The 14,640-nt window shown below is 39.3% G+C and overlaps 1 protein-coding gene across 17 annotated transcripts in view; it reads right to left on the bottom strand.

The window, feature by feature from the left end:
- Positions 1–14,640, bottom strand: part of PTPRA (protein tyrosine phosphatase receptor type A) — a 168,549-nt gene that overhangs the window by 109,444 nt on the left and 44,465 nt on the right. For 10 of the 17 annotated variants that reach the window (XM_027976872.2, XM_042229815.1, XM_042229814.1 and 7 more), the window contains one exon: positions 10,207–10,288. The exons of the other annotated variants lie outside the window; for them this stretch is intronic. In XM_027976872.2, coding sequence (XP_027832673.1) covers positions 10,207–10,236 — 30 coding nt within the window. In that variant the 5' untranslated portion in view covers positions 10,237–10,288. The remainder of the gene's footprint in view (positions 1–10,206; positions 10,289–14,640) is intronic. 17 annotated transcript variants of the gene reach the window in all.

The following is a 14,640-nucleotide window of genomic DNA, read 5'->3' on the forward strand; positions in this document are numbered from 1 at the left end:
ATGGAAAATATTATTTAAGTATAAATTTAACATAACATGTTTAGAATCTGGTATGCTGAAAATTATAAAGCACTAATGAAGAAAGTCCTAAATAATGGAAAGACATATTGTGTGCATGTTTTGGACCACTCAACATTAGTATAGCTGTCAACTCTCCCTAAAATGATCTATAGATTTAACAGAAACCCTATTAAAAAATCATAGCAGTTTTCCCCCCCCCTTTTTTTGGCTACACCATGCAGCATGCTGATCTTCCCCAGCCAGGGATTAAAACTGTGTCTTCTGAAGTGCACGTGCAGAAACTGAACCACCAGAGAAGTACCACAGGATTTTTGTTTTTTTGGTAGATACAGACAAGTTATAGACAATTTTTTTTAGTAGACAGCCAAGTTGATTCTATAATTTATATGAAAAGATAAATGATTCAGAATAAAACACTACTGAAAACTTGGAGGAACCATATTATCGAATTTAAAACTTACCATATAGCTTCAGCAATCAAGAGTGTATGGTACTGAAGAAGGGACAGACACAGAGATCAATAAAACAGGATAGAGAAACTGGAAATAGCCTCATAAGTATGCCTAACTGATTTCTGGCAAAGATATAAAAGCAATCCAAAGAAGGAAGACTAGTCTTTTCAATAAATGGGGATGGAGCAAATGGACTTCCACAGGCAACGAAAAAACAGCCATCCAAAATTTATGTAAAAATTAACTGCAAATGGATCTTAGATGCTAAGATAAAGGGTAAAACTATAAAAAATGGTACTAGAAAACACAGGAGAAAACTTTTGTGACCTAAAGTTGGGCAAACAGTTTTTAGACATGACGCCAAAGCAAGACTTCTAAGAGAGGATTGGCCTTCATCAAAATTAAAAATCAAGTTTATCAAAGACCCTGTTAGGAAGATTAAAAGACAAGACACAGACTGGGGAGAAAACACATATAAAGAACACTTATCCAGAAAGTCTCTAAACACAAAAGTGAGAAGACAAAGAATCTCATTAGAATATGGACAAACACATGAAGAAATATTCACTGAAGAATATATTCAGATGGCAAATAAGGACATGAAAATGTTCACTATCATGAGAAATCAGGGAAATGCAAATTAAAGACACGATGAGATACTATTACAACACCTTTCAGAATGACCAAAATTTTTTAAACATTGACAATGCCAAATGCTAGTGAGGATAGCGAGAAACTTCATCTTTCATATAATGCTAGCAGAAATGCAAAATTTTTATAACTTGTCCAGAAAGTAGTTTGGCAGTTTCTTTAAAAACTAAACATACACTTACCACACAACATAACAATGGCACTTCTGGCCATTTATCCCAGAGAAATGGAAAACATATCCACACAAACAATGTGTACATGAATGTTCGTAACAGTTTTTTGTACACCTCCAAACTGGACGTAATACAAATGTCTTTCAACAAGAATATGAATAAAATGCAACACATCCATACAATGCAGTACTACTGAGCTACAAAAAAGAACAAATTACTGATACACACAAAAACCTGGATGGATCTCAAAGGCACTATGCTGAGTGAAAAAGCCAATCTCAAAAGGTTACACACATTCCATTTATATATCACACTTGAAATGAAAAACTTGTGATTTTCATTTCAGTGATAGATTGCTTCGCTGGTAGCTCAGCTGGTAAAGAATCCGCCTGCAATTCAGGAGACCCTGGTTTGATTCCTGGGTCAGGAAAATCCCTTGGAGAAGGGATAGCCTACCCACTCCAGTATTCTTGGGCTTCCCTGATGGCTCAGATGGTAAAGAATCCACCTGTAATGAGGGATTTGATCAATCCCTGGGTTGGGAAGATCCTCTGGAGAATACCATGGACTCTCCAGTCCATGGGGTTGCAAAGAGCTGCACACGACTGAGCGACTTTCACAGTGATAGGCTGCCACAGTTATGTTGGGGAGAGGATCTGGTGATTATAAAGAGGTAGCACGAGGGATTTTTTTCTTCTTTGTGGTGGTGGAACAGTACTGTATCCTGATTATGGCAGTGGTTATACAATCTGATAAAATTTCAGTGCTGGGTTCAGAAAGCCAATTAAAACCAGTCCTTGTCTGGGATTTCCCTGGTGGTCTAGTAGTTAAGACACTGTGCTTCCACTGCAGGGGTTGATGCCTGGTAGGGGAACTAAGATCCGGCAGCTAAAAAACAGGAAAACAAAAACAGTTCTTGTCTTCAATGAGCTCATAGCCCACAGGCAAACTTCTTTTTTGTGTCCCTAACTTATGCTAAACACTCCTTGAAAGCAGAATCTTCACTCAGCAAATGCCCAATACATGAAGAACAAGACTAACAATGCTTGGTTTAGAAACATATTGTAGTTTTCACTATACATGAGAAATTGAGAAAGCAATTCTTTTCCTCAGAGAGCCAACAGAGTAGAGTGAAAAAAACACAGACTGTGAAGTCACACGTACTTGTATATGAATCTTAGCTCTGAGATGACTACAGCTTAGAAAAAGCTCTTGGTTTTTATGTTTTGAGTTTTCATTTCCTTATCTTTAAAATAGCAGTGTCTCCCACTGATAACAGGGGACTGCTATGAGTACTATAAAAAACATAATGTAGGGAATTCCCTGGTGGTCCAGTGGGTAGGACCTACAACTAAGATCCCATATGCCATAGAGCATAGCCAAAAAAAAAAAAGTAATATAAATGTAAATATATCTACACGTAAAACTCCATCATAAAATCTAGTACACAGCAGGCATTTTCCAAGTTGTCCCTACACCTGTTCCTTATTCACTAATCCTTCATTATGACCAAAATGACCATTTATACTCAAATCATACATTTCTTTGCCTTAACTTTTCTGGCTTCAATTAAGCCCTCACCTTAACGTACACCTTCAAGATGAGGAACTCAAATTCTATATAACTCAATATCATAACATTCAAATTTGTAAGACTTTACACTTAAACTTTTCCCCTAAGAAGCATTCTATAGGTTCCTTGAACCTCAAAATTTGCACATATAGTGATGAGGATGAAAACAGTAATGCATTCATGTTGGTAGTAACAGCTCACTCTGTTCCTCACTTCTACAGCCACTCTGGGTTGTGATCAGCAGTTGGGAGCTTACTTAGGGGTTCCTGCTGCCACAAACTAGAAATCTTCGGACTCCTAGCAGCCTGGGGTTAGAGTATCCACAAACATTTAAACGAATTTTCTTCAGTCAGTGCCTGCTTCCCTGCCAACATTTCCATGTCTTGGGCCTTTCCTACTACAGATCCCTCCTGATCAAGAGCTCATCCCATGAGTTTTCTGGGCTGCGGCTTCCTCCATTTAGTTCTTCTCTCTCAATTCCCTTTCTTTCACCTACTACAGGCCCTACTACAACTTTCTCATTGTTAAATTATTTTTTATTTACTTTTAAAATTATTATTATTCCTCCACTATCATTTCAGTGAGGTGCTATCAGAAAGAACAAATAAATGTCTTTAATGTGGCATCATGAACCAGAAATCTGTAACTTGACTTTTCTTTTTTTTTTGTCCTACACTATTTTATGGTCATTTTTTGATGTCAGCACATACAATCTTACCTCACCCTCATTAATGATGACACTGTTCAGAAGCAGTGATGTACATTAAGTAAATAATAAAGAATTTGTTTAAACATAGAGCAGGAACTAAAGTTGAGAGAACAGGAAAAACAGAGAACTAATGCTATGGTCAAGTCCTCTGCATTCTTCAAAGTTTAACAGCCAGCTCATGCTCACTTACTCTGCCAGCTGACAAGTCTTTCCTATGTACTCAAAGCTCTTACTCAACTTTTCTAAACTTTCATTCTTAAAAATGAAAGAATAGGCAAGGATTACCAAAGATAAACAGGAAAAGAAAATGACTGGAGGAAACAGGAATGATTCCAGGAAAAAAAATAAAACTTTTAAAAACTATCTTCAGAGATAAAACAAAAATAGAAGTAATATCATAAAACAAGCAACAATTCTAGAAAATTTTTAAATAAACTGAAAATAATTCAATAGAAAGAGGCAGAGAAAAAGTCGTGAAAATCTCCCAGAAGAGAGACCTGAAAAAAGGAAACCAAAGAAAAAAAAGTTTGAAAACAGGCGAGAATAGATAAGAACATTATAAGAGCAATCCAAGAGGCCGAATTAGAATTTCTGAGAGAAAGAAGTAAGAAAATGGAGTGGAGAATATCATCTAAGAAAAACATAAGGCAATCATTAAACATGAAAAATATGAGTCTGCAGATTAAGGGGGCTAGGACTTTCCTGGTGGTCCAGTGACTGAGAATTCACCTTCCAATGCAGGGGACATGGGTTCGATCCTGACGGGGGAAACAGGATTCCACATAATGACGGGGGAAACAGGATTCCACATAACAGAGAGCAACTAAGACCACATGTCATAACTAAGAAAAGCCCGTGTGCTGCAAAGAAAGATCCCTCATGCTGCAACCAAGAGCCAATGCAGCCAAATAAATATTTTCAAAAACAAAACAAAACAAAACAGATTAAGGGACCCATCAAGTACACCACTATGGAATTCTTAGAAAACAACTGACCCTTGAACAACTCAGGGGGTTAAAGGTACCAACCAGACCTCCATTACCACCACCAGTCCCCCACACAGTCAAAAATCCATGTATAAAGAATGCTTAAGAATCCATCTGCTAGACATAACAGAGAACAGACTTGTGGACACAGTGGAGGGGAAGGAGAGGGTGGGATGAACTGAGACTAGCACTGAAACACACGCAGTACCATACATAAAATAGATAGCCAGCGGGAATTTGCCATTTGACAGAGGGATCTAAAGCCAGTGCTCTGTGACAACCTAGAGGGTGGGAAGCGGGAGAGAGGGGACATATGTTGATGTATGGCAGGGACCAATACAACACTGTAAAGCAATTACCTTCCAATTAAAAATTAGAAAAAAAAAAAAAAAGCATCCATCTGCCAATGCAGGGGACATGGTTCGATTCCTGGTCCTGGAAGATCTCACATGGCCTGGGGTAAAAAAGCCCATGTGCCACAACTACTGTGCCCCAAAGCCTGTACTGCACAAGAAAAGAGAAGCCACCACAATGAGAGACCCAGGCACCACAACTAGACAGCAGCCCCCCCCCCCCCCAAATCTGGTTGAAACTCGAGAAAAGCCAGCACATAGCAAGGAAGATCTAACACAGCCAAAGGAAAAAAAATTCACATATAACTTTATATAGTTGGCCCTCCACATCCTAGGTTTGGCATCCTCAGATTCAACCATCATATGGTGCTATACAGTACATTCAACCATACCTCTTTGTATTGCACTCGACACTACTATGCTTTGCAGAAACTGTTTTTTACAAATTGAAGGTCTGTGGCAATCCTGCATCAAGCAAGTCTGTTGGTACCATTTTCCAGTAGCATTTGCTTACTCTGTGTCTCTGCACCCCGTTTTGTTAGCTCTTGCAATGTTCTGAATGTGTTCATTATTATTATATTTGCTATGGTGATCTGTAATCTTTGATGTTACTACTGCAAAAAGATTATGATTGACTGAAAGCTCATTTTTCACCAATAAAGTATTTCTTAATTAGGTTAGATTTTTTTTTTAGACTTAATGTAATTGCACAGTTAGTACAATTTTTTTTTTTTTTTTTTTACTGTATCATGTGGCTTGTGGTATCATCATAGCCATACCAGGGATTGAAGCTGGGCCCTCAGTAGTGAAAGAGTGGAGCCTTAACCACAGGACAACCAGGGAACTCCCCCTAAACATAGCTTTTACACGTACTGAGATACCAGAAAAAAATTATGTGACTCAGTTTATTGCAGTATTTAATGCAGTGGTCTGGAACCAAACCCACAATATCTTCGAAGTATGCCTGTTATTTACTTTTAAAAATTTGTGTATAAGAGGAGTTCAAGCATGCAGTTCAAACCCGTACTGTTCATGATCAACTATGTATGGAAAAAAAGTTTTCAGAGAAATGATAAATTTCCTACAGGAAACAAAATGAGACTAAATTTCACATCCTATGATGAACAATGAATGCCAGAAAAAAACCGAGCAAACAAAGTTCAGAGGGAAAATACCCTGCAATTCAGAATTCTAAACCCAACCATCACTCAAATATGAGGGGAAAACAGACATCAGAAGAATCAGTTTATCTGCTGGGTACTCTTTCTCTTAAGAAGTTACTTGAGAATGAACTTTAGCACACACACAAAAAAGCTTTTAATTTTTAATTAAAAAAAGAAAACCAAGATCTAAGATCAGGGGGAAGGATACAACTTAAAAATGCAATGAGGGAAATCACAAGAAAACAGCCATGCAGATGACCTCAAGAATAACAGACTAGAATGTATATGATTGACAGCATGGGGAACAGTAGGATAATAATAAAGACAGACCAAAAAAAAAAAAAAAAAAGACAAGAAAAAAGAAAATCAGGAACTCCAGAAAGAAAATTCCAGTTGAGCTATTTAAATTCCTAAAAGATGGTGCTGTGAAAGCGCTGTACTCAATATGTCAGCAAATTTGGAAAACTCAGCAGTGGCCACAGGACCGAAGGTCAATTTTCATTCTAATCCCAAAGAAGGGCAATGCCAAAGAATGTTCAAACTACCATACAATTACGCTAATCTCACTTACTAGCAAGGTTATGCTCAAAATTCTTCAAGCTAGGCTTCAGCAGTAAGTGAACCCAGACCCTCCATGTGTACAAGTTGGGTTTCAAAGAGGCAGAGGAACCAGAGATCAAACTGCTAACATTCGCTGGATTATGGAGAAAGCAAGGGAATTCCAGAAAAATGTCTACTTCTGCTTCACTGACCACACTAAAGCCTTTGTGTGGATCACAACAAACTGGAAAATTCTTAGAGAGATGGGAATACTGGACAACCTCACATGCCTCCTGAGAAACCTGTATGCAGGCCAAGAAGCAACAGTTAGAACCAGATATGGAACAGCAGATTGGTTTAAAACTGGGAAAGCAGTATGGCAAGGCTGTATATTTAAATTAAATATATTTAAATTAAATGCAGAGTGAAATGAAGTCTCTCAGTCGTATCAGACTCTTTGTGACCCCATAGACTGCAGCCTGCCAGGCTCCTCTGTCCATGGGATTTTCCAGGCAATAGTACTAGAGTGGATTGCCATTTCCTTCTCCAGGGGATCTTCCCAACCCAGGGCTTGAACCCGGGTCTCCCGCGTTGTAGACAGATGCTTTACCGTCTGATCATGTGAAATGCCAGGCTGGATGAATCACAAGCTGGAATCAATACTGTCAGAAGAAGTATCAACAACCTCAGATATGCAGATGATACCACTCTAATGGCAGAAAGTGAAGAGGAACTAAAGAGCCTCTTGAGGAGGGTGAAAGAAGAGCGTAAAAAAGTGGGCTAGGCTTAAAACTCATCATTCAAAAAACTAAGACCATGGCATCTGGTCCCATCACTTCATGGCAAATAGATGGGGAAAAAGTGCAAAGTCACAGGTATTATCTTGGCCTCCAAAATTACTGCAGATGGTGACTGCAGCCATGAAATTAAAAGACGCTTGCTCCTTGGAAGAAAAGCTATGACAAACCTAAACAGCATATTAAAAAGCAGAGACATCATTTTGCCAACAAAGGTCTATATAACAGTCAAAGCTATGCTTTTTCCAGTAGTCATGTACAGATGTAAACTCTGGAAGGCTAAGTGCCGAAGAACTGACACTTTTGAACTATGGTGCTGAAGAAGGCTCTTGAGAGCCCCATGGACTTCAAGGCGATCCAACCAGTCAATCCTAAAGGAAACCAACCTTCAATATTCACTGGAAGGACTGATGCTGAAGCTCCTATACTCTGGCCCCTGATATGAAGAGCCGACTTACTGGAAAAGACCCTGATGCTGAGAAAGACTGAAGGTAAAAGGAGAAGGGGTTGGCAGAGGATGAGATGGTTAGATAATATCACCAACTCAATGTACATGAATATGAGGAAATTTCACAAGATGGTGAAGGACAGGGAAGGCTGGTATAACGTCCATGGTGTCGTAAGAGTTGGATATGACTTACCAACTGAACAATAACAATTGTTATTAACAATTCATATAACAATAACAATTCATAGTAACATTACTCACAACAACCAAAAGCTATAGACAACCCAAATGTCCACTGAAGGATGAATTAACAAAATGTGGCATATATACACAGTAGAAGATCATTTGGCCTTAAAAAGGATGGAAATTCTGATCCATGCTACAACATGAATAAACCTTGAAGATTATACTAAGTGAAATAAGCTAGACACAAAATGACAAATACTGTACAGTTCCAGTTACATGTGTACCTAGAGTAGTCAAAGCAGTCAGGGAAAGCAGAATGTGGTTGCCAGGAATTCAGGAAAAGGGGAAGTGAGGAGTTAGCTATAAAAGGTACAGGATTTCAGTTGAGGAAAATGAAGTTCTAGAGCCTGCTGGTGGTGATGATGGTTGCAAAACAATATAAATATACTTAATGTCAATGATCGGTACACGTAAAACTGATTTAAATGGTTAATTTTTATGTTACATATTTTTGTACAACAAAGAAAAAAATATGTATATGAATACTTTAACATGTAACACCTTTTCAGTGCTGCTCTCTCATACCTTTTCCTTCTCCAAACTCCTGCCAGAAGAACCACTAGTCTGATTTCTATCATCATATCTCCTGGCAACCGAACTGTATCTACTTTTTTTTGTGTCTGGCTTCTTACATGTATCTGTGAGATTCATCCATATTGTTGTGCAGAGGTTCATTCCTCTCTATTGCTGAGTACAATTCCATTGTATGAATGTATCACAATTTATTCATCTTTTCACCTATTTTTAGACATTTAATTATTTCCTTTTTTTTTCTTTTTTGCTATTATAAATAAAGCTACAGTGAATATTTACATGCAAGTCTTTATGAAGACATATATTTTCATTTCTCAAGGGTAAATACCTAGGGGTATAATTTCTGGATTATTGGATACATGTATATTTAGCTTGTAGAAAATACTCAATTATTTTCCAAAACTGTAGTGCTGGTTTACACTGCTGTTTAAAACTTGGAATGATGGGTAAGTTGATAATGAAAATCTGCTTTGCCTTTTTAATACAAGTTGTTGTTTAAATCTATACAGACTGAGTACTGAATTCTTTGAAACTCTCAATGCATCAGCTCTTCAACAAGGATCCATATCAATGTCAACTAAAAAAAATGCACAATGTGAGTTGTGAGTTAAGTTTTATTTGGAGCAAAATGCCAACTATAACCTAGGAGGCAGCAATTCAGGAGCTCTAAGAAACCCTTCTGAAGAGGTGGTAGGAAGGTCAGTGTATTATGTGATTTTGGTGAGGGCAGAATACATGCAATCAGGCACACATTTCTGCAGAACGTTGCTGCCAGTCTCGTAAAGGTGACTGCTAGCCACAAGGAGCACATGTCACCATGAATGATTTTAGTGCTTTTCTAGATATGAGGAGATGCAAGAAGTGGGCTCATAAAATCTTTTCCTGAAAATATCTACCTGAAGGCGTGTTCTGCCAGTTTTTCCCAGAGCACAGAGTGCCTCATTCCTTATCTCCAACCTGAAAGGATTCAGGGTGGGGTTGAAGGTCAGCAGTTGTAATTTGATCCTTGCAGAGGCAAATGGCAAGTGCCAATTTGTAGTTGACATCAGGATCATCTCGGCTCTACCCAGAGAAACTTTGATTCAACAAGGGCAGGACAGGAGGGTACAGATATTTTGGTCTTTTATTTCTGAAAGCTCTTTAAGTGATCCTGATTCATGACCAGGTTGAGAACCAGTGTCTTAAAATGATGAAAATTATAACATTTTTAAGCATTAAAAAAAAAAAACACACACCCTACTCTTGGGACTTCCCCAGTGACCCAGTGGCTTAGACTCTGTGTTTCCAATGCAGGGGGCCTGGGTTTGATCCCTAGTGGAGAAGCTAGATCCCACAGGCCACAACTAGGAGTTCTCATGCTGCAACTCAAGATCCTGCATACCGCAACAAAGACTTGACACAGCCAAATAAATAAATAAAAATACTCTTTAAAAAAAAAAAAAAAAAAACCTACTCTTATAGCCTGGAAATTAAATGGGAGTGGGAGAAAATATGATTTTAGCTATATTTTGCGAAGACAATAATTTGGGTGACAAATGTTTCCTTGTACTTCAGGTTTTACCTCTTTAGCTACTTGAACTGCATCATCCATCAACACTCATTGGAATTCCATTAAAAACCTTTCTCAGTTGTGCCACCTGCAACTAAAGAAAAAAAAAACCTTTAGAAAGATGAAACAGCCCTATTTAAAGAGCACTGGTTGTTCTGGGGGAGAGCGGTACACTCTACCAAGATATCTCACAGAGATGTATTGAACATTCCAGGAGTCACAGTACAAAACTTCATCTTAAATAGTTAATTCAGATCACTGACGAGCTCATGAGAACAGAATTCAACAATATATTAGGTCCTTATTGTAGGAGATAGGATGGAACACTCCTCCCTTGTCCAAAAACCTGGACTATTCCATGGTAGGGGTATTTATGTACCATAACATTCCCATAGGGGACATTTGGCAATGGCTGAAGACAGTTTTGATGAACAAATCATAGGATGGCCCTTCCAAAACAAAGAAGTATCCCCAAAGGCCAAAGCTGAAAACCCCAGCATTGGTCAAAAACACCCTCGGGTCTAACCTCTGCAACCTAAGTGTCTAGTTAAGTGTCTAAAGCCAAAACTATAAACCTCCTTAAGCCTCAGTTTTCTCCCTTGGAAAAAGACTACAGAGTCTGCATTCACTATTCTCTGCCTTTTCTAATTCCAGCTTCAGCAGCTGGAAGTTCACAGTTCATGTACCATTGAAGCCTGGCTTGGAGAATTTTGAGCATTACTTTGCTAGCGTGTGAGATGAGTTCAATTGTGCAGTAGTCTGAACATTCTTTGGCATTGCCTTTCTTTGGGATAGGAATGAAAACTGACCTTTTCCTCAGGAACCAGATATCAAATTGCCAACATCTGTTGGATCATTGAAAAAGCAAAGGAGTTCCAGAAAAACATCTACTTCTGCTTTGTTGACTATGCCAAAGCTTTGACTGTGTGGAAAATTCTTAAAGAGATGGGAATACCAGACCACCTGACCTGCCTCCTGAGAATCTGTATGCAGGTCAAGAAGCAACAGTTAGAACTGCACATGGAACTACAGACTGTTTTCAAATAGGGAAAGGAGTACATCAAGGCCGCATATTGTCACCCTGCTTATTTAACTTATATGCAGCAAATATCATGAGATGTGCTGCGCTGGATGAAGCACAAGCTGGAATCAATATCAGTTCAGTCCAGTCACTCAGGCATGTCTGACTCTAAGATTGCTGGGAGAGATATCAACAACCTCAGATACACAGATGACAACCACCCTTACGGCAGAAAGTAAAGAACTTAAGAGCCTCTTGATGAAAATGAAAGAGAAGAGTGAAAAAGTTGGCTTAAAACTCAACATTCAGAAAACTAAGATCACGGCATATAGTCCCATCACTTTATGGCAAATAGATGGGGTAGCAATGGAAACAGTGAGAGACTTTATTTTGGGGGACTCCAAAATCACTGCAGATGGTTATTGCAACTGTGAAATTAAAAGACGCTTGCTCTTAGGAAGAAAAGCTATGACAAACCTAGACAACATATTAAAAAGCAGAGACATTACTTTGTCAACAAAGGTCTGTCTAGTCAAAGCTATGGTTTTTCCAGTAGTCATGTTTGGATGTGAGAGTTGGACTATGAAGAAAGCTGAGCACCAAAGAATTGGTGCTTTTGAACTGTGGTGTTGGAGAAGACTCTTGAGAGTCCCTTGGACTGCAAGGAGATCCAACCAGTCCATCCTAAAGAAAATCAGTCCTGAATATTCATTGGAAGGACTGATGCTGAAGCTGAAACTCCAATACTTTGGCCACCTGATGCAAAGAACTGACTCGATGGAAAAGACCTCGATGCTGGGAAAGGCTGAAGGCAAGAGAAGGGGATGAGAGGATGAGGTGGTTGGAAGGCATCACCGACTCAATGGCCATGAGTTTGAGTAAACTCCGGCAGTTGGTGATGGGACAGGGAGGCCTGGCGTGCTTCAGTCCACGGGGTTGCAAAGAGTTGGACATGACTGAGCTGAACTGACTGAACCCATCAGAAGAATGTCCACAAGTTGATCATGCCCTCTTTAAACAATTACTATAAAACTTCTCACTATCTTCCTCAAGTTGGGACACATGGTTTTAAGGGCATTAGCCCACTATGGGCCCCTTTCCCTGGCGAAATAATAAAGCTACCCTTCACTACTTCACCCAAAATTGCAGCACCAGTGTACAGAGAAGCTGAGCTTTTGGGATCACTTTCAATTCTTTTGGGCATATACCAGAAGCAGAATTGCTGAATCATGTGGTAATTATATGTTTAATTTTTAAAAATATCTCCAAAACGTTTTCCACAGCTGCTATATACCACTTTACATCCCCACCAACAGTTTACAATGTTCTAATTTCCCCACATCCTCACCAATACTTGTTTTCTGGTTTGTTTGATAGTAGCCACCCTACTCATGTGAGCAGGACAGACACTTTATGTCCTAGCAGACACAAAGCTTTACTGCTCAGAACCCTCTTCAAAAAGGGACTTCTTATTTAGTTGTGGAGACTGGTAAGCTGACAGCTTCCTGCTGTTAATCCCTTTAGAATTCACCTTAGCTTTCAAATAGAGGGTTATCCTTTCCTCAGGACTCGTTGTCCCTAGCCAACGAGTGGACAATGCGTGGTGGTACAACGGTCTCGACTTTTCAAACCAGTCAATTTGGCCATCTGGGCTGACAGATTTTGTCATGTGTGCACTGCAGTCTGATGGCCTTCCATGCCCAACCTAATCTGTTCTGCCACTTCACAGGCATTACTCCTCAAAATGCCCTTTGCTTTCCTATTCCATCTCAATCTAATTCCTGGAGAACCCAATTGGCACATATATTAAGTGTATTACTTACACTGATGAAGTAACAAAAACCACTGGGGAAAAATATGCCTCCCAATTAAATAAACTAAAATGTTAACGATGGTGAGACCTCTGCACTATTTAAGTATTCCTTATTAGTGTTAGTTGCTCAGTCATGTCCAACTCTGTGTGACCCCATGGATGGCAGCCCGCCAAGTTCCTCTGTCCATGGAATTCTCCAGACAAGAATACTGGAGTGGGTTTCTCCAGGGGATCTTCCAAACCCAGGGACTAAACTGGCTCCCCTGCACTGCAGGCAGATTCTTCACCATCTGAGCCACCAGGGAAATATTCCTTAACCACCATCTATTACTGATACATAATAATAAAACCATTAGAAGATGCTAAATTCTGCTCCTAAGGAAATATTCTAATGGTAGGATAAACTGGTATATTTTGTACACACTGTGCCCAAAAATTCACTAAGGAGTGAGTCATAAACAAATTGCTGGTGTTCTTTAAAAAAAAAAAAAAAAAAGCGCATATGCCCAGGTACCAAGGAACGAAAAGATCAGGCACTGGGCTTCACAGACTTTTCATAGGGTTCCTCATTTGTTTATAAAGACTTTCAGAAGAGACAATGGAGCCTGTTCATTCACCCTCATGTTTTCATAGATGAGATCAATGCCCCAGATAGGATGAGGGAAGAACATTTGTTGGCCTTGTTTCTCAATGCCTATGTCCAAAGAACGCTCAAACTACCGCACAATTGCACTCATCTCACATGCTAGTAAAGTAATGCTCAGAATTCTCCAAGCCGGGTTTCAGCAGTACACAAACTGTGAACTTCCTGATGTTCAAGCTGGTTTTAGAAAAGGCAGAGGAACCAGAGATCAAATTGCCAACATCCGCTGGATCATGGAAAAAGCAACAGAGTTCCAGAAAAACATCTATTTCTGCTTTATTGACTATGCCAAAGCCTTTGACTGTGTGGATCCCAATAAACTGTGGAAAATTCTGAAAGAGATGGGAATACAGACCACCTGACCTGCCTCTTGAGAAACCTATATGCAGGTCAGGAAGCAACAGTTAAAACTGGACATGGAACAAGAGACTGATTCTAAATAGGAAAAGGAGTACGTCAAGGCTGTATATTGTCACCCTGCTTATTTAACTTATATGCAGAGTACATCATGAGAAACGCTGGGCTAGAAGAAGCACCAGCTGGAATCAAGATTGCCGGGAGAAATATCAACAACCTCAGATATGCAGATGACACCACCCTTATGGCAGAAAGTGAAGAGGAACTAAAGAGCCTCTTGATGAAAGTGAAAGAGGAGAGTGAAAAAGTTGGCTTAAAGCTCAAGATTCGGAAAACAAAAATCATGGCATCTGGTCCCATCACTTCATGGGAAATAGATGGGGAAACAGTAGAAACAGTGTCAGACTTTATTTTTTGGGGCTCCAAAATCACTGCAAATGGTGACTGCAGCCATGAAATTAAAAGCCGCTTACTCCTTGGAAGGAAAGTTTTGACCAACCTAGACAGCATATTGAAAAGCAGAGACATTACTTTGTCAACAAAGGTCCATCTAGTCAAGGCTATGGTTTTTCCATTGGTCATGTAAGGATGTGAGAGTTGGACTGTGAAGAA

Source organism: Ovis aries, chromosome 13 (assembly GCF_016772045.2).
Source record: "Ovis aries strain OAR_USU_Benz2616 breed Rambouillet chromosome 13, ARS-UI_Ramb_v3.0, whole genome shotgun sequence".
Taxonomy (NCBI): domain Eukaryota; kingdom Metazoa; phylum Chordata; class Mammalia; order Artiodactyla; family Bovidae; genus Ovis; species Ovis aries.